This window comes from Abramis brama (assembly GCF_963993115.1).
Source record: "Abramis brama genome assembly, chromosome: 18".
NCBI classification, from domain to species: domain Eukaryota; kingdom Metazoa; phylum Chordata; class Actinopteri; order Cypriniformes; family Leuciscidae; genus Abramis; species Abramis brama.
The window spans coordinates 5,123,526-5,144,896 of record NC_139980.1 but is presented as its reverse complement, the minus strand read 5'-3'; the positions used below and the strand labels follow the sequence as shown (position 1 = coordinate 5,144,896).

General features: G+C 37.3%; 1 protein-coding gene across 2 annotated transcripts in view; it reads right to left on the bottom strand.

Moving 5' to 3' along the window:
- The window catches only part of stxbp5a (syntaxin binding protein 5a (tomosyn)), an 80,807-nt gene that overhangs the window by 42,008 nt on the left and 17,428 nt on the right, over nt 1-21,371 (bottom strand). For both annotated transcript variants that reach the window (XM_084090569.1, XM_084090568.1), the window contains exons 3-4: nt 9,435-9,516; nt 4,935-5,035 (exon numbers count right to left, since the gene is read on the bottom strand). In XM_084090569.1, the coding sequence (XP_083946695.1) occupies nt 4,935-5,035; nt 9,435-9,516 (183 nt within the window). The remainder of the gene's footprint in view (nt 1-4,934; nt 5,036-9,434; nt 9,517-21,371) is intronic.

Below are 21,371 nucleotides of genomic sequence, written 5' to 3'. Positions count from 1 at the left end.
ATCCTTTCCAATTTAAATATTCAAGCTCAAGAAGGGAAACTCAATTCGTTACTCGCTGTGTGGGAAGTTTTCTGTGTGCAAACATCCAAAGCGCACGCCCAGAAATGCACGTCTCAGACAGCGTGCGAATACTGAATTAACTCTCCTTCACGTCTGCTTGCACTTGAACATGCCATGACGCATGTGTAACAGTATACTGGATCCGTGCATTAGTCTTAAAGTGACAGCAGCCTAATATACCTGCTGCTGTCTGTGTCCTTAAAGGGATTGTTCACTTTGAAATTAAATTTTGGTATGTTTTAGCTTACCTCAAGGGCATCCAAGATGTAGGTGTCTTTGTTTCCGCAGTAGTTTCAATTTTGATATTTTTAGGTCAAACCGTTCTTGTTTGCCAGTCATATAATGCAGGTCTATGGTCACCACCTCAAAGAGCATGCACAGAGAAGTCCAAATTAAACAATTCCCCATCGTATGTACACATTGATGGCCTAAGACACGAAACGAGCGGTTTGTGTGAGAAAACGAACAGTATTTATATCGTTTTTACCTCTTGTACACAACCACGTCCAAGTGATCTGAGGGCGCGCGCGCTTCCTGGTGTGTGACGTGTGCGCGCGTTCTGGCTTAGTCTGCGCAAGCGCCGGAAAGCGCCGGAAGTGATCTCTCGTGCGTGTACGTCACTCGTGGTTGTGTACAAGAGGTAAAAACGATATAAATACTGTTCGTTTTCGTTTACAGACAAGAACGGTTTGACCTAAAAATATCAAAATTGAAACTACTGCGGAAACAAAGACACCTACATCTTGGATGCCCTTGAGGTAAGCTAAAACATACCAAAATTTAATTTCAAAGTGAACTATCCCTTTAAAGATTTTAATTTCGTCATCGCTTACTCATCCTCCAGTTGTTCCAATCCTCTATGAGTTTCTTTCTTCTGTTGAACACAAAAGAAGATATTTTAAAGAAGGTTGGTAACCAGACAGTTGACAGTAGCCATTGACTTCCATGGTGTGTTTTTTTCCTGAAGTTGATGGCTACTGTCAACTGTCTGGTGGTTACTAACATTCTTTAAAATATCTTCTTTTGTGTTCAACAGAAGAAAGAAACTCATAGAGGATTGGAACAACATGAGGGTGATTAAGTGATGACAAAATTTTCCTTTTTGGGTGAAATATCCCTTTAATGTCAATCAAACAACAAAAATCGCTCACTGTTCTTGACTAACTACTTTTTGTAACTTTAATATGGATTAATCTGTTTAATTTATACAGTGAAGACTATGCAGTGTTATTTTACATTTGATTACGGAAGGAATCCAATGATTATTTAAGGAATAATTGACGACGGACAAATTGAATTATTAGAAAAATAATGCACACCCAAGGTGGTAATGCGGCCACGATCCGAAGCGGAAAAATACAGGATGCAAAACGTAATTTTAGAGCTAGTAACGGAGACTTGAGCCACTGATAGCAGACTAATGCAGTTATTAGGGACAGAGAGAGAGAGAGCTTAAGCACGTGTGAATTACCTTAGTCTGTGCGTCTCTCAACAGTGTCTACTAATAGCAAAACTAAGTTTATCTGCACCTCGCTAGTGAGAAACATCATGTAGCTTTTAAATTGCTAAACTATTTTACTGATAAAATCGTCAGAGCATCACTGACAACAAGTGAGTAAGTGTCCGTACTGTATGTGTGTGTGTTTGAGTGGGAGAGAGAGCGACTGAGCGATAAAGAGATATGTGCTTTTTCATTATAACTAATTAAATGCATATATGCAATAGATGCAATATGCAATAGATAATAAAATGTAAATTTGTGAAAATAATGTCTTTTCTGATACCTTCTCCATTATTAGATGATGATCATTAATTAATTAATTAATTAATTAGCACAGGAAAAAATGTATCACATCTATAACATCACTTGGTGTCACGATTCCCTGTGTATTTTGATGTTCTTTTGTCTTGATGTTTCTGGTTTCAGTTCCTGTGATTTAGTTCATGTTTCCGTTGTCATCTTGTTTGTTTCCATAGTTACCTTTGTTTGTTACTACGTCAACTAATCACCTACACCTGTCCTTCATTTAGCCCCTGGTCTTCATCTGTTCTTCGTCTTGTGTTAACGTTTCCTGCTGGTATATATCGCTGTTTGGTTCCTAGTGTTCATTAAATGTCAAGCCCCATTGTTGTGGATAATCAAGTCAAACCAGCGTGTGACACTCTGAGAGCATATCATGTAAAGAGAATTTAACATGACATCTGCAAGTGTGCATCCGCACGTCCCGGATGACTAGGCAAGATTTATTGGCCATATCAAAATACACAAACATATGTTTGTTTTTGTTTTTTATCATGGTTGGAACACTCCATTGACTTGTATTGTTTTATACTAAGCTAATGATATTTTCAATCCTCTAAAAAAACTTGCAGTATATTATTTCATTAAGTTATTCAGTATGTTATTATACCATTATCCTCAGGGACAATTGCCATGTAGGTAGTTTTGTCCTATAATGCAACTTTGGTCCCTTCAAATTTGGCAAAGCTTGACCCAGACACACTCATTGCTTCTCTCCCACCTTTTTTCTCTTAAAACAACCAGAAAAACCACATTCACAAACATCAACAGCCATCCACGTGTGAGAGTGAGGTGCGTGTTTGTGTTCAGATGGCTTCTGTGCCGGTGTGATAATGAGCTAAATGAGTGTATTAGCATGACAGACGATGCCCTGCACTCCTGACATTTGGCTTGCTCTTTCCTGAGCCTTCGTCCTGCAGGGACACACACACCCACACAAAGAGCAAATCCATTCAGGAACAACCTTAAAAACATGCCAACCTCCCTGATCATTCATTGTTACAGCACCAAGATGGAGTTCTTTCATCTCTAAAACAGTGTATATGTAAAATCAAAAAGGCTCCAGAAATGTAAACACTGATTTTATTTTATCGGCTTTATATATGGGAAAATTCATTTCACAGATCTAAATGCTCCAGGTTGAACAAAGACAAGAAGCTTCAAAATCAAAAGCAACATGTTGCTTCAGGCAAGCCAACCATATAAAACGCATAATTGACCAGCTGCAGATGTACAACATGGCAGAAAACAATCTGCTTTGAATGAGCTCTAATTAATTTCCTTCTGTAAACATGTATAGGGACCAATGTGCAGTGTTTAAATCAGTTGAATTATTTTGAGTCAGAATGTTTTGAGCATTTTTAGAGAACACAGCCTCATATCTGCTTTAACGTGCAATCTAGAGAGCCTTTTCAGGGAGCAATTTAAATGTCTAGCCCAGAAAAGAGCGTTTTTTCACAGGCTGTTCCTCTCTCATACCTCTCTGGTTGTTGTAACATCTTCCGACAGCTTCCTGTCAGAACGTCAGCTTGTGTGATGCCCACAGTGTCCTGACAGTAGGGCGAACTTTGTTCCTCCCAAAAATATACTTTCCAAAAGAAGCATCCTTCAACAACAAGGAAAGTCTTTTGATTTGAAACTTGATCGTTTTTGTATGTTGTATGTATGACTTGTACGTAGTTCCATTTACATTTTGCATTTATTCCCTTTATTCAAAGTGATCCCAGAATTATTGTGAACAATTCATGTTATTCCAAAAAAAATATTAGTTGCATCTCTGTAATCGATGAATATTCTTTTTTAAAGAATAAATGATTGCATCTGCTCAATTGTTAAGAGTAATGCTAGTAGAAAAGGGATGTATTTTCAGAGAGAAAAACAAGTTACTTATATTTTCATTTTTTTATATATATAATAGTATTTTATATAATAACAAAATGTAATCAAATTAATTTGACATACTTATATTAAATTAAATCACTCAGAAATGCATCGCATTACGCAAGCAAAATGGGTTATGAATGCCAATTCATATTAACTTTATAGCTCCTCACACACAGAGACATTTTGTTTGCACTCAGGGGCACAGCCGCCCCATTGTAGCCTCAGGGACGAGGCAGGTCGCAGAGGGAAACACTTTCTAAATGTCAAGCACACAGACACATCAGTCCTACACCTATGACCCCTGCCTGTATTTTCTGAGGCAGATACACATGTGCAGACAGACCTGCACACACACACATGCAGTTATGCGGTAAAAAACTGTTCGACCCTGAAAGGCGCTGTTGGCGAGTTGTCACTCTCATCAAGAGAAGCAGTGCAGATTATAAGTGAAGGGCTGGCTCATCTCTTATCAGAGTCAACAGCTGTCCAAACCGAATCAGAAGGTTACAACCTTCCTGCACTGATCTATAGCTATGAGTGTGATTAAAGGTCTCACACATTCTTCAATTCTTGCCACAGATCTACAACGCTGATTGAAGTGTCCTTAGTGTGAAGACATGTCTCTGTTGAGGATACTGTTTGAAATAATCACATTTTTATGCTTTCAAAGGGAATGTGTCATGGAAAATGTTTAAAATATCTTCTTTTATGTTACACAGTAGACAGAAAGTCATACAGATTTGGAACAAGTGAGTAAATGATGACAGAATTTTCATTTTTTGGTAAACTATTCCTTTAAATCTAAATGATTTACATTGCAGGGAACCTTGGTTAACATTATAATATGATTTTTTTTAAATCCTTCAAAAGTGTAAAAAAAGGTTTCTGCCTGGATTAGTTCAATTTGCTCTTTCCCCACTACAGAAGTTTGCAAACATGACCACATGTCGACTCGCCTCCCTATGAGAAATGTGTTCTGAGCTGCACCTGGGTACCAACAGTGAGAGAGCAGGTGGAAGTCAACTGGAATAATAAGAGAGTGAAAGAGTGAAACAAAGGTATCAGATGTGAGTGTGACTCTACAACACCAGCTCTGCCAAACACACAGTCATGTATCGCTAACACTGATCAGCAGTCTACATGCACACACACGCTCAGAGCAAGTGTAGATTAAGTGACCGAGGTTGACCTCTCCTTGTTGAACTTGAGCGAGTGCAGCACAGCTGGTCTCTTCTGTCGCAGGTTCCACATGTGAATACTGTCATCGGCCAAAGCGCTAACCAGCGCCCCCTACAAGACAGAAAGAGGAAAAGACAGAGAAAGACAGCGTTACAAATAGACCTGAGTCAGGTTAGACGGCATTATGAATTTAACGCAGATGAAAACGAGGCTGTGAGGGATAGACGTACAGTATTTACAATGGCACGCACTGTATAAAGGTCCTAGATCATGTCATTTTTTTAAAACTTTTATGGAGGTTTTGTCTACTGAAAGTTTTTTTCAAAGATTTTATTTTCAGCTAAACAATCAGATTGTTGTTAAACAATGGTACCATTGGTATTTATTCCCTCACAGCTGACCCTGTCACTACCCTGACTAAGGTCTATACACACACACACACAATATTTTAAACTGTTCAATGTTTCTTTATGAAACATTTTGTAACTTACACTATCAACAAGATTTTTGTAATATTTTAGCATATATACACAACCATTCAAAAGTTTGGGGTCAGTAAGTTATTTAATTCATCAAAAGTGACAATAAAGACCTGTGTTACAAAATATTTCTATTTCAAATATATGCTGTTATTTTAAAGGAGCCGTATGTAAGATTGTGGCCAAAACTGGTACTGCAATCACTTTCAAATGACTGTAGAGCGGTGCAGAGCATGTGAGCGGAGTGGAGCGGGAGCGAGCAGGGAGCGGGAGCGGGCGGATCTTGGACAGAGCGCAGAGCGGCATTTTTAAAAGGACGGAGCGTCGCCTTATTTCCCGCTCCAATTTCGCTCCGCTCACACCACGAGTCTGAAGCATGCTCAGTCAAACCTAAACCAGGATCCATCTGTCTTGCACAGTCATCGACAGTAGACTATTTTCAGTCAAAACTCGGCTCAATAATGGAGTTCAAAAAGTAGGCTACCTCAAAAAGGAAAATGAGAAGTCATACAGGTCAGGTGTAGCCTACTATTAATATAACTAACTAACTAACAATGATAATGTGGTACAAGAAAACGAATGTGGAGACATCGTTTCATTCAGCAAAGATTCATTTTGGAATCTCAAAAGACACATCTCTCGAAAACATGAACGTGAGCTACGCGAACACGCTGGAAAGAAAACAAAAGGTTAGCAAATTGAATAAGGTAACTTGTAACAAAGTGTAAATTAAATATAGCGTAATATTCAAACAAATTCGTTTTTTCATTCAAGTAGACCTAATGGTTAGTTTTATTTAGCCGAATTTGTGTCGTCCGTAATAATATTTATATTATTAGGCCCATTTATTCGTTTAATTTTACAGCTATTTGTGTGTATGGAAGCCAATTTAAATTTTAATCGTGCGCGTTGCACAAAAGTTCACTCACCGTTCACTCAAAGATTCTCACCGCTCCACTCCGCTCACATGCTCTGGAGCGGTGTATCCCCTCCCCCTCCCCCCTGACTCGAGGTTGCCAGATAGGCTGCAGGATCCAGCACGAACGTTTGTAGCTGCAGCTGTGGTAACTAGAGCAGAGCTGGCAACCCGGATGACGAAACACTACTGACTTTGTGATTGGTAGATAGGTGGAGGGTGGAGCATCAGGCCAAAACACAACATGACAACATCAACATCAGTTGAGGGCTGCAACTTCACTTTTTAAATGACAATATCCTGGCCGTACTATTGTTGTCAGTGATATAAGTATTTGAAATGAACATGATTTCTTAATGTCTAGTGACATATCAGGGCCATTTTATGATTAATTGAAACACATTTCTTACATACAGCTCCTTTAAACTTTCTATTCATCAAAGAATACTGAAAATCCATCAAAAAATAGGTCCCACTTTATATTAAGTGGCGTTAAGTACTATGTACTTACATCAAAAAATAAGTACAATGTACTTATTGTGTTCATGTTGTATTGTAAAACACTTTTGCTGCTATTGAGGTGTGATACGGGTAAGGTTAGGGACAGGTGTGGTGGATTGGGTAGGTTTAAGGTGTAAGGGAAGGGTCAACTGTGTAATTACAAATGTAATTACATAAATTAATTACAGCTGTAATTAGATGCAGGAATTTTTAAAATGTAAGTACAATGTAAAAACGTGTAGTTACACAATAAGTACATTGTATCAAATTATTAATTTCAATGTAAGTACATAGTACTTAAAGCCACTTAATATAAAGTGGGACCAAAAAATATTAATCAGCACGACTATTTTAAACATTGATAATAGTAAGAAATGTATCTTGAGCACAAAATTAGTATATTAGAATGATTTCTGAAGGATCATGTGACACTGAAGATTGGAATAATGGCTGCTGAAAATTCAGATTTGCCATCACAGGAATAAATTACATTATAAAATACATTAAAGTTATTTTAAATTGTAATAATAATTGTGATAATATTACTGTATTTATCGTATTTATACATTAGCCTTGGTGAATTTAAAATTACACACCTTTGGATGGTATGTTTAAAATGATTGAAACCAAGATACAAAAATCTAATTATAATTTTTGCAAAAATAAATTGTACTGGCAGGGTAATCAGTCAAACACAGCAATGCGGAGGCACTGCCTCTATTACCCTCCTCAGATTCATGCAACAGGATCTCAATGAAAACACAAACTACCTTCCTCTGAAACTTTATTCGCTGATGCTGCTGTTTGACAGCTTTACTTTAAAAAGTAGTGGGTTTTTTCATCAGTCTAGCTCATATTTCATTACATTTTCTTTGTTATATTTTTGTACTGTTAATCAACATTTAGATTTTCTTCGGAGGTGCTACCTGTCTTGACTGTTTGGAGAAAAACGCCCCTGACGCATACCATACTTTGGTGGAGACAACCTATTCATTCTGCAACATTTCTGGAGGCTGGAAGATTCGAGATACAGTGGTGGGAGGTGAATATATATGTGTGTGTGTGTGTTAGAGAGAGAGACAGAACTGAGTGGAAAAATAAATCGAAAGAGCGACAGTGTGGGTGGGACAGACAGAGGGGATGGAGGAGGGATACTACCACAAAATATCTCCTTTCCATCTAGGCGTAGGGATATTCAGACCAAATACACACAGACACGGCCTTTCCTCTGGTTGAATATAAAACAGACAAAAGTCTGTGTTTTGTCCCAGGTGCGTGTGTGTGTGTGTGTGTATCTGCCTGTCTAGCTCTGCTTGGTCTGCTGAGCCACAAACACACACTGAGACTGAAAATATATACACAAGAACATGCACTAATAAATGTGTGAAGTAACTCAAAATAACATTTTAGCTAAAAAAAAAAATAAAATTAAATGAAGCCCTGCCATTTCAACCACATCCCTCACCTAAAACATTGCCAAACTATTTTTAATCATATTTGTTACACATTCTTAGAGTAGGAATGCATCTTTACATTTTATTTACATCATCATTTCAAATAACAAGTATATGATATTTCAACTTAGTTCTTTTTGACATGATAAAATTTACAACGACAATTTGTTTTTTCATAAACCAATTAGATCAAATTAAGTGATTGAATCATTTCATTCACACTGCTTTTAGCAAATTAGCTAAAACAAATGTATGACAGTTTCATATGTTGTATATGTGTTTTAACTTTTACCATGATTACATTTTCCAAAACAATTTTTTGTGTTATTTCAAGCTTTCCTGCAGGTCAGCTCGAAGAGCATGGTGCTACTGATGCAAGGGTCATTGGTTTGATTCCCATGGAAAACAATAACAGAAAAAGCACATTTTTAATGCACTTTCAAGTCACTTTAGATAAAAGCAACCACCAAAGGGTCTAAAAATAGAAGTACAAAAAAACAGCATGTTTACAGTGCGTCAAATAACAAGCTTATGACTGCTGAGAAGTCTGTTCAAATTTACCAACTAATTTCAAGATGTTTATTCTTAAGTATTAAATATGTAAATCTATTTTTTATCTTTTTCTTTCACTTATTTTAAGAATAAACCTAACAAAATATATGATGCATTAAAAGCAATGTGTTTATTATTTTCTAACATATAATATCTTTTTTTGTAGTGCACAACTGAAATATGCTGACTAAAATGACAAAGTGCTCTAGTGTTTTATCCTCAAAACAAGTCAAGGCAAAATGAATTCAAGAAGAAAAACCTCGATAAATAGCCAAATATTCCCATGAATGCGCAGTGAACTAATAGTTTTGACACTAAGAAGCACAATCTACATGACAGCTTAATGTAAGAGATCCCTGTGGTCTTGACTGTGGGCAACACTCAAGGGAGAAAATGGTCATATCAGCTTCCTCTGTAGGATCCCTCCAGGCCCACTCTGGAGGACAAGAGGGTTTGTGGCAGCAAAGGCTCTGGGTTAAGGGATCATCTAAGCCTCTTGAGGTTTCATCCTGGATTATTCAAACTGCCTCTTGAAGCTCCATGGGAATAGGCTCTCGGCATGAGGTTGAGCAGAACACAGAAAGAGTGGGAAAATGTGAAACACTCACTTCATTTATGAGAAACTGTAGCTGGATGACGGCTGATCCACTCTCGTGCTGACAGTAACACTCCACACCGGGTCGGCCGAATCTGAAAGGGTTCTGAGTCAAGGAGAGAGTCGCTAACAATAGTGACAGTTTTGGGTCAAAATCTGAACATGGCACTTATTTTTTCTGCATTTTATTCTAATTTTTTTAATTAAAGGCACTGTTCCAGTTAAATGCATATCAGTCATTGTTCACCCTCTGTGGACATACAAGTTAATTACCTCTGCCAATCTCTCTGGCATTGCTGCTAATAAAACATAGCAGCCCACTTTATGAATATTTTTGTTGTTTTGACAACATTTTCCAAAGTCATAGACACTCCCTGTCTGAAAAGACTGTCCAAAACCCAAATAATGTGTACTAATACACATCCATCTTTAAAATATGTTTTTCCATGTGGTAATTGTACCAAAATGTCATGTTTAGTGTCAGTTTCAGTTTGTGTTACTTGAACTTTTGGTTTGTATATTCCTGGTTTTCCTGTGTTTCCTTACTGTTTGTGGTGTTATTGTCACTAGTTTGTTACCTTAGTTACTGATTATGTTGTACACCTGTTTCTATTTTAGTTCGCGTTATCCTGTATATATATATATATATGCCCTCAGTTTGTTCTGCCCTGTGTTCGGTATTGTCTTACATTGTGTGTTTATGTGAAACTGTCATGTTCTTATTACATTGTAGGATCCGTAATAATATATATATATACATATATATACATATACATATATATATATATATATATATATATATTAAAGGTAGGGTAGTCAATTTTGGAGAGGATATCAATAGGATGCTACCTTTGAAAGCATGAAAGCTTCTTCAAAACACATGAACACACATAGCAGAGTCTGCAAAGTGTCACGAGACGGTGTTAAATTACCAAAGCACATAGCATTACAAAAAAAATGAACTAACGGAGCTCTTACTTGTACCACCTGACTGCTGCAGATTCATTATGCAGTAACATAAATCCACACACATAAATCCGAGTCTGAGGATGTGACAAGTTGCCATCTCATAATTATTGTTACGACAGGGCGTGAACGCAGCATAAGAGAATGACACAGACCAAAATCAGAGACGACAAATAAGAAACACCACGGCAGGTGTGGATTTAAAAGTATGCCCATTTTCCAACCTTATTCGTAAATGAAATTCATTTTCCGATCCTTCTTCTTAATGTTTTCATTAGCTAAGTTTTTAACCCATGTTGCCAGATAATGTAGCCTATAGCCTACTTATTGTATGTCAAAAATGTAGGAGAATATGTTTTCAACGGATTTTCACAAATTGTTTTGTTTGAGAAAAAACATACAATAAAAATATACAGTTAAGGTTTTTATTTTTGTTAATTTGATTTAGTTGATTAGTTTAGCCTCAACTGCATTTCACGGTTTTCTATAATTGATCTGGCAAACAGTACCTAGTTTTTCCGCTTGGGTGAGCACCTCCAAGTAGATAAACTGCTCATAAGCGTTATGTTCCACTTCAAATGACAAGAAAATGTATATTTATGTTCATATTAAGAAGCAAATCCCCAGACTCATTCTCTTGAATGGCTCATATTGCAGAGACCAGTTTATGTTGAGCATGCACCGATGCTGCATGCACAAATATCCTGGAGGGTTTGGTCATTTACACACAGAAGCACATATTGACAGAGAAGAAGGGGGACAATAACGTTGTCATAATATTATTTAATATATATTTGTTTTAAATAAAACAATATTTGTAAACACCTGAAAAGAATAGTGGTAAAAGCACATGTATTTTAAATTACACAAGACCCGAGGCAACTAATATCAGTCCAGACCCATGTCCGAGGCACTCGTCAAAGTTTTGGACCCGAACCCACTCGTTCCGAGTCCGATCCAAGTGGACCGATTAAGACCTCTATAATCAAATCAATCAAATCTTTCAGAACGTATATGAGAGGCGCAGAACTTGAGAAAGACACCTGTAATTTTGAGTAAAAGCAATTATTGAAATTAAACAAAAAAATGTTTGAGCTACTGAATGCTGTGCATTTTAAGTTTGAACAAATGCTGTTTTTTAAAGAATTTATCACACAAAGTCACACATTTATTTCAGAAAATGCTCACAGAAAAGTAATTTACAATTCTTTGTTCTAATAATAATTATTATCTTCTTTGTCATTAATAATTAATAATAAAAACTTGCACCAAACTTGCATATTAATGCCAACTGACAAATAGTTGGTGAACACTTTGTAATTTCTCAGCAGGCTCATTGGGAGCCTGGCACGTGGTGTGTGAATGTCTGTGTCTGTGTTTGTGCTGTAGAGATATAATTTGATGATAACCTCTACTGGGAACCTGGGAACTGCACACATTCATATTTCCACAGCAAGGAGAGACAGAGAGAGAAAGAGAAAGGGAGGGAGGCAAGAGAAAAACGCCTATACGCATATGCAATCAGGGTGGTGGAAAATAACAATTAAAACAAATTCAAAGTGATCACTAGAGCTCAAACTGCTGGCACAGAGACATGATGCAGACAGCAAAATACAAATTTGCATAAAATAAATAAATAATGGAGTCTCACACTCGGAAGGATTACAAACACAGACACACAAATGAGTATTATGAAAGAGAAATGTTAATTATAGAGATGTCCCGATCAAATTTTTTTGTGCCCCCAATCTGATCCGAGTCACTGAATATTGAGTATCTGCCGATACAGAGTCCAGATCCAAGTACTTCCAAGTACATTAACTTACTAAAGTAATTATATTTATAGGCCTGTATGATAGATTTTATATTATTTATAAAAGTATTAGTGCTGGGAAAAAATTAATCGTGATTAATTGCATCCAAAATAAAAGTTTGTGTTTGCATAATATATGTGTGTGTACTGTGTATAATTATTTTGTATATATAAATACACACATATGCATGTATTTATTTAAGAAATATTTGCATGTATATACTGTATATACATTTATACATAATTTATATTATATATAAATATAAATAATTTATATATAAATAAATAAAAATCTTAAATGTATACATGCATATGTGTGTATTTATATATACAAAATAATTATACACAGTACACACACATATATTATGCAAACACAAACTTTTATTTTGGATGCGATTAATCGCGATTCATTTTTTCCCAGCACTAAAAAGTATATGAATGACTTTCGAGTGAAAAAGGGCGCATCAAATATGCTAAACACGGACGCTCAAACGACTGTGACGCGCGAGAACAGCAGGGACATTTGAATGCATGCAACGCACTTTTACTTTTAAAGGCGGTTTGTAAACTTACTTAAAGGTGCATGCCGCCACCTACTGCATGACCCCTGCGTGACAGCTTCGGGTAGCCGATACCGATCAGTTTAAAAAAATGCTTGATCGCCCCGATACCATTCCTTGAGATCAGCTAGGGACATTCCTAGTTAATTATAAATATTCCATATTTAAATAATTATAAATAGTATATTTTAATATTCAATACTAGCAAGTAAATAAATAAATAAATATCCAATCAACTCCTTGTTAATCCATCTCCTTGTTCCAGAAACACTGTTGCCCTGAAATGACACTTTTTAAGCTGCATTTTAAAGTTGCACTGTAGAGTGCAGACAGAGCAGCCTTCATCCATCACCTAGAGGAATCCAGTACAGTCATTCAGTGGCTCATCCCGTCCATCCATCACAGACACTTTGAAGTGACAGGGCTGGAAGATACCAGAGGAAATTGTCTGTGCTGATAAGGGCACGCCTTGAATCCTCATTTGTCCTCCGACCACCTGTACCCATCTGCTTTGGACCCCCATCATGTAATGAGGAGCAATCAGCTGATATGGTGAGGTCAGGGGCAATCCGTGTGGGTTCAAAAAAAAGAAAAAAAAGAGAGAGACAAGAAATACTGGCAAAATATGCTAATGCATCAAGAGAGAGGATCAGAGAAGTATACTGCTGAATGAATGACAGCACAGATCTGCAAAATGCCCAAAATTCCCTGACATCAGAGGGCAGAGCAGAATACAGAGTGTGGAGGGAAGAGAAAGACACTGCTGACTCTATGCCCACACGCAATAAAATCCAGTGGGCTGTTCGTGGCTATAAAGAAACGCCTTCACAAACAGCAGTGAGCACCTTAAGATGTTGCCATCCATTACTAGACAGTAACCATGCATTTAATGTATTTATTATTATGGCTCTGTTCCAAAACCTAGTGAGCTACCTAGAGAGACAGCATTTTAAGGCATCATAGACAAATACTGTTCCACAAGGCAAAATCTTGCTTTGACCAAATTCAAAAGGCTTGGCATATATCTTTTATAATGCTTAGTGAAATGGCAAATGAGGTGATAGGAACATTGATTATATACTTATATTTCATTTAATAATGGAAAGCATCTATAAAAACAGGTAAGCGTAATTAAATATTGCTTTGCATTTATCTTACCAACATGCTAACCTCAAATTCTTCTGAGTCGAGCCTCATTTTGCAACTGGGGATGCTTGATTTTAATACACTTACAGTACTAATGTTTTGCTGTTTTTCCAAAGCTGTCCTGTATTTTTTTAATTTGCATACATGAACATTTTTCTTTTCTCCACAGTCTTGGCTTCCTTCCATGTGATATCTTATTACAGCTCTTATGTGTTATATGGCTTGCGCTTTAACAGCCATGATTTTCACACATTTTAACATTGCTGGAAAAGATGCACACTATGTGGAAAAAATGAAATGACCAAAAGGTGAACTGGTTGAATATTAAACACAACTGTCAATCAAAAAAAAAAAAGAGAGATAAAACGAATAAATGACAAACAGACAGACAGATCCATAGATGGATCTTTACTTGGTTTTGGAACAGAGTGTGATATTCATGTGTTTGCGGCTATATCAAAAGCATTAAAGGTGGGGTATGTGATTTGCAAAACGGCCGGCAGATTTTGAAAATACACAACTCAAATGGTCCTACCTTCTTTCCTTTGACTCCACCCATTCAAAGAACATGAGGGGGATGGGGGGAGGGGGGGATGGTACGACCATTTGATTGACGCACTTACTGTCCAATGATTCTAGGTGGTCTTGGAAATGATTGGCTGAAGTTTTTCGAGTCCTGCCCGTTCCACAGATGATTAAATTGCTTAATTTTCATTTCAGTGCTTCTAACTCAGTGACTGTAAGGGGGTTAGGAATAGGATTTCAAGTGATTTTGAAAAAATGGCCAAAAAAGAGAATTACATACCCCACCTTTAAGTCAGTCAAAAGTAGGCTAAAGGAGGGACAGAGAAAAAAAAAGAAACAGAAAGCAGCCTAGGGGGTCAATAGTGACGTTTATTCTGCTCTGACGTCAAGAGTGTCCAGTCATGCTTTACCCTAAGAGAGACAAGACAACATGCAAACACATGAATATGCACACAGAGAGCTAACGTGTTAGAGTGAGCTCCAGTGCTGCTAACAACTGAGTGTGAAACACAAGCATACTCTCTCCTTCTCTCCCATGCTCCTGGGGATGATTAATTTGTCTAATACGCTTTCTAAATAAATAAACTCCAGAGGCACGTTTGATTTATTGGGGACCCAAACAATTAAAGTTGCAAGCACTGTGGCTGTCGCTGCAACAAACTGCCTTCACCTTGAGCATGCTTCAGTGCACATACGCTCTCAAACAAGCCACTCTGCAGATACACTTGACACACAGCGTGCTCTATTAAAACATCCTAGACTCAGCAAAACCATATTCAGCTAACATACAACCAGGGATGATTCATTTTAATGCATTTGCTAATGTTTAGCTGTTTTTCCAGAGATGTCCTGTCTTGAGAAATTTGCATACATAGGCAGTTTTCTTTTCTCCACAGTCTTGGCTTCCTTCCATGTGATATCTTATAGCAGTTGTTATGTGTTGAATTAAGCATGATAGCTTGCGTTTTACAGCTATGGTTTTCGCACAAATTTTTTTAAATTGCATGAAAAGATGCACAATTTGTGACAAAAATGAACTGACCAAGTGGAAAAACTGGTTGGATATAAAACTCAACTGTCAATCAAACATTTTTGTCTATGCAATAGACAGAGAGATAAAACGAATTAACAACAAACAGACAATATGATAGATAGGAAGATGGATTGGTAGATAGAAAATTCCGACAACACCTGTATTACCAATCATATTATATATAATTTGCGGGCATCAGGGAGCCACTATCAATATGCATGGTAGGGTGAATTCAGTTTGATTGGGACACTTTTTTCCAGTCATCTCAAAGGCAAAAAGTGTCCCAATCAACCTGAATTCACCCAATTGAAATCGCTTTTGAATGTGCGCTCGCTTTTAACTTTCGCGATTATGTGTACTCCGTGTATAGGGAGCGGCAGTACTGACTGCACATTTTACAAGATAAGATAATTGTTAAAAACACTCAGGATATGTTGCACACCACAATCCTCCGCCATCGTCTTGTCAGTCATCTCTCCTTACTTTTGGTTTTGAATTCTTTAAAAAAGCTAAATGATAGATAGATAGATAGATAGATAGATAGATAGATAGATAGATAGATAGATAGATAGATAGATAGATAGATAGATAGAGAGATAGAGATAGATAGATAGATAGATAGATAGATAGATAGATAGATTTACTTAAACAGTAAGAAGTATAAAAAGAAAGTCAAAAGAAAGAAAGTGCTGTGTGCATCATTAAAAGCCTCTCTCCCTGTAGGTGGGTGTGATTGATTCCTAGAGATTGGCCAGAGAGTATTAATGACCCCTTCTTCAAGCTAAATTTAGATCGTTCACCACTCACAGAGGATGATGTAGACCCTCTAAAACACACACGCACACAAATACAAGAGCTAGGAAGCTTGCAATGGCAAAAGAACAGAGAAGAGAGGGACAGGGCAAATGAAAAGCTTTAGTAGCCAGAGGCCAAAAGAATAAATATATAGTGCAAAGTATTAGCAGGACACTCTTTAAAGTTTTTCAAGGGCTTGTCAAAATTTGAAAGTGGGACCTTCTTATTTTGTCAATGAGTTATATAAGCTGAATCGGTTAATTAACAAAGTCTTTATTAAAACAATTGAGGCTGGACACACACTTGAAGATTTTAAGCCCGATTTGCAACCCCCAACGATCTGGCTTCTCGCAACCGGCTTTTTGTCCAAAAAAGAAAACTGCAATTGTGTGGTGTCATTCTCATTATTTTAATACTCCGCAAATCCCAAATCTTGATCAGGCTGCCTCTGATGTGATACCCACCAAAGCCAATGAGAGCAAGCAAGCTTCACCAACCAGATGAGTTGAAGAAAACTTGGCAGCCACAAACATGCCAAGAAAGTGGAGTATTGAGAATTTTTCTCCTTCGTTTTTCTTCTCGTAAAACAAAACTCATGCCTGGAGAACCAGCGGACGATGTTGATCATCCTCCCTTTGTTTTTCTTCAAGTCATGTTTGATCTCGCAAGTCTCCATGAGATCTCGTCTCACTGTGAAAATACCACTAAAATCGACAGGTGTGTGGTCTTGCGGTCTGGACGAATCTTCTAGCGTGTACATTCGGGGATTTTAATGCTAAAAATTGTCTGTGGTCCCTTACGTCTGTGATCTCCCACAGTTTTAAAATCAGTTAAGATTTGAAAATCGTCTAGTGTGTCCCAGGCCTAAATTTGTGTGTTTTTTAAACAAATCATATTAACATCCAATTGCAAAGGTTTTAGAGAAAATTAGAGATATTACCAAATCAAAGATTAAAACTAGGATAGCCTATACAACGTTTGGACTTTGCTACAGGACATTAATATAGCTCAGAGTGCTTTATCTCATCCATATGAGTCTGTGAAATGTCTTCTGACTGTATCTCTAATATCAAATGTGCTTTGCGTTTAAGATGAATAGATGAAGACAGAATCGATGGCTGAAAGAGGGAGAAGCACACTGGGTATGGTGAATGAAATAGGATATTGCTACCCACGGGAAACAACAAAAGACATTCCAAACACCAAATCAATCAACATTTAAACATACGGTGAGGCTGTGAACTGTGCATGATGCTGGATCTGATATATATCTGATCAGAAGTCTTAAATTCACACAAGTCATTATGAAGGTCCTAAATCCAAGGTCCTATTAAAATACATGGCCCCATGAGGGAAGGCTGGACTAGTAACTGCAATGCATTAATGTACTTGAAGTGTGCACCAAGCACTAGGAAAAGACAATTATTGGATAGGGACTCCGTATCGGCAGATATTCAATATTCAATGACTGAGATCGGGGGCGCAAAAACCTTGATCAAGTTTCGGAATTAATTAACCAAATTTTTAAAGATAAATTGATACTAATAAAAAAAAGGGCTAAAATAGTCATGAACAGCAGCCTGAAACTAACTGATTCACAAGAATGAATAAGACAATATGAGAGAGATGATCATTTAAGAGAACATGGTCGATCACAATTCAAAGCTGGTTACTAGAAAAGCTACACTATTTTGAAAACACACTTTAACGCTACTGAAAAATACAGTTTGTAGCGTTGCTTCCATTGGTAAGTTTCTTCCCAGCACTGGAATGCGCACACAGGCAAAACCTCATGCTTTTTGGCAAGGCTGTCCACTCTGACTTCAACAAGGTCATGGCGCAAGCAATGCGCTCACAATAAAGATGGGTAATATTTAGCTTTTAATTTAAGAAATGGAGAGCCATCCTCCACTGAAAGACTTTACTATGCCTTTCCCCCTGCGTTTCCTTCTAACGCTACAGCAAAATCAACTGCTCTTTCACTTATCTTATCTGTCCAAGGACACCATATAGCACACACACAGTCAAGATTTCCAACACTGGAGCAATTCCCAGGGCATAGTGCCGATAAGTCAGTCATTAAAAGGATGGGAAGAGAAGGAGGGGAAAAAAGAGGAGAGAAGGTGAGTACGAGAGACAGAGGAAGAGACAAATGGGGAGATGGAAGAGATAGATGAAAATAGTAATAGAGGGAGTGGGTAAAAGAGAGGGAGAAAGAGGAAAGGGGATAAATGAAGAAACGATAACTGAGGATAGAGAGGCAGCTATAAGAACAGAATGTCCTTAAGTGTTGGCACTCGGCAGGTAAAACATTCTGTTCTGGCTACTGAGGATGATTTAAGTGAGTTTTGAATTTGCCTTTGTTTTTCAGATTGGGCACAGAAGAAAATGATTAGCTACTTTTCAATTAGCATCAACAACTTCTGAATAAGGTTGAAAGGTTGTCCGTGGGTAGCAGGCCAAGTTTATCCAAGCTTTGGTCCTAACCAGCTCCATCAGTTAGTAAAAAGGAAAATTAAAACTAAGTATGAATGTGAATAATGAAACATGCAAGCACTAAAACGTGAAAGAGCAAGACAAAGAAAGAGAGAAAAAAAAAAGTCAAGTCACTTTTGAGTGCTTACAAATTGTTGCTGACCCCTCTCAACGAGCCCGAGGGTGAATCAAAAGCCAAAACATTAGCGAGCCTGTGCACTGACCCATTATACCTCAGTCTCTTCCAGATTCTAGAAAATTCCATCAAGGACAAAGCTTCTGTGTGAAGCCAGCAGCACTATTCAGCTCTTCCCTCTACCCATGAGTCAGCAAGCTGTCTGGACAAGAAACATCCTTCAACACTATCTAAGAAATGCCAACTTGCTGCAGTATCTGTTCTTTCCTTTATTCTGTTCTATTTTCTCCAAACTCCTAATGTCCCTTTATTTCTCTTGTTTTTTATTAAAGGGATAGTCCACCCCAAAAAAGAACATTCTGTCATTATTTACTCATCCTCGTGTCATTCTGAACCCGTATGACAGAAAAGGAGATGCTTAGCAGAATGTCTATTATAGTTTCTATAAATAAAGTGGATTAAATTCCAAAAAGGTCAACAACAAAAAAATGCACAAAAAAGCATCACTAAATGACTTAAACATTATATTGCCACTTTAGGCTATATGGTTGTGTGAGGAACAAAATGAAATTAAACGTATGATTCACAGAAAAAGTTGCTTGACTTATGTGATCACCGTTCAATTTCACTGAACAGACAAAGAGCAGCTATCACATTATGCAAAAACCCTTTTTGTGTTCCACAGTAAAAAGAAATGGTTGTGAGTAAATTAATTTTATTTTTGGTTATAACTCATTTAAGCTATAAAAGAAAAGACGAACTAAGCTGTAATGCTGTAAACAATCTGTCGATAAGATACCGCGTGTTGGTTAAATCGCGTTAAACCTACACCACTTTTTTTCTTTTGCATTTTTATAATCTCCTCCAGCTGTGATCTCTTCAACTGCACCCCATTAGCAACAAAATAAACCAGAAAGAGAAAACAAAATGAGTTTGCCGCCTCTGGAAAAGAACAGTTAGGCACAGCTAAAGGCTGTATGAATCTAACAGCCCTCCCCTGAGATGTACTGCGTCTCCCCTGCAGCAGACAGGGGTTAAGAGCGTATTTCAAGGACATGACTATCGCTCCCAGATACAAGACGAGTCCCAATGGGACAGGAATACTTCAACGGTTAAGCGGTGAGGTTTTAACACCAAACACCTCCAAAAAACACACGCTCAGACTTAATGCCACCTGATCATACGATACCCTCACACACCACTTATATGGCATTTCAGCCAACGCAAATTACCGTGAATGACAGTCTCCTGATTTTCTTGACCTTTACAGTGCTCGTCCTCCTGCCATATCGCATTAGACGGCGCGTCTGCATCAGAGAGTACGTGGGGCGGAACATATGGACACCGCTGTGAATAATATCATTACCATCTCCTACAGTCCGCATTGACGGTCCACTAACACCTCATACGCACATTATGTGAAAGACTAATGGAGATGAATGAGATGAGCAAGGGAAAATAAGACGAGGAGTAACACTAAGCAGTTTATATACATAGAAGACAGAAAGACTGATAGGGAAGAAGACACTGAATAATTTAGTATTAAGTCAGTTCTAACTGGTGCTTCTTCCAAAACCTTCACAAGTCGCTCGCATTTTCTACAATCTACAAGGTCTTATCTATGCAAGAGGGCTAGATAACATTTACTTGCGGACGTACAGTGCGTACAATAAGAAGAATTTGCAAAAAACACTTGATTCAAGTATGTAAGTTTACTGTGACATTTGGCCGCCATGCCATTATTTATGGAAGGATGGATGGATGGATGCAAGCATGGATGAATGGAGGAAGATAATCATCCTCTTCATAAGAACAGTATACTGTATACCAAGTTGGTGCACTTGTATTACTTATAAATGAAAGAAACTGCAATGAGTAAAATGGTGCCTCCAGTCGGGCATGGCTCTAGTAATGCAAGTCTTGCCTTCTAAATAAAAGAGCCAACCACCAATTGGTAAAGTCATCATTTCATTGCAGATGTCATACCTGAATTTTGTTTTTAATGCTATTTTAGCATAAAAAAAACAACATTTATGAGATAGATCATTCTATTGCTTATTTAAGGTCATTTTGGCCAGCAGTTTTTGAGATTGTAGTATTTCCCCATTTAAATAGATAGGAGTTGTGGAGGTTTTGCAAATATGGAAGTCAGATGAACTGACTTTCCTTGAAAAGGACTTTGCATTGACATACATTGTCAGGACTCAACAATAAGGTTTTTATCAGCTGAAACATTTTTTACTGGCTATTTTTAGTAATGTGTATTTTTATATTTGCTAGAAATATTTAGATTTTTCAGTTTTCTTTATAAAATTTGTATTTACTTGAGATGTTTTAAAAAGAAAAACTGCAACAATCTGGAGATTAATCAGCTATAATTACAACTTCATAAATTATAAACTATATCTAGAATATTACTCCACTTTTTAAGAAAGTGGCAAACTTTTATGGAAAACTATGCAAAACATTTTGACTGGTTTGTGGTTTTCAAAACATTCTGT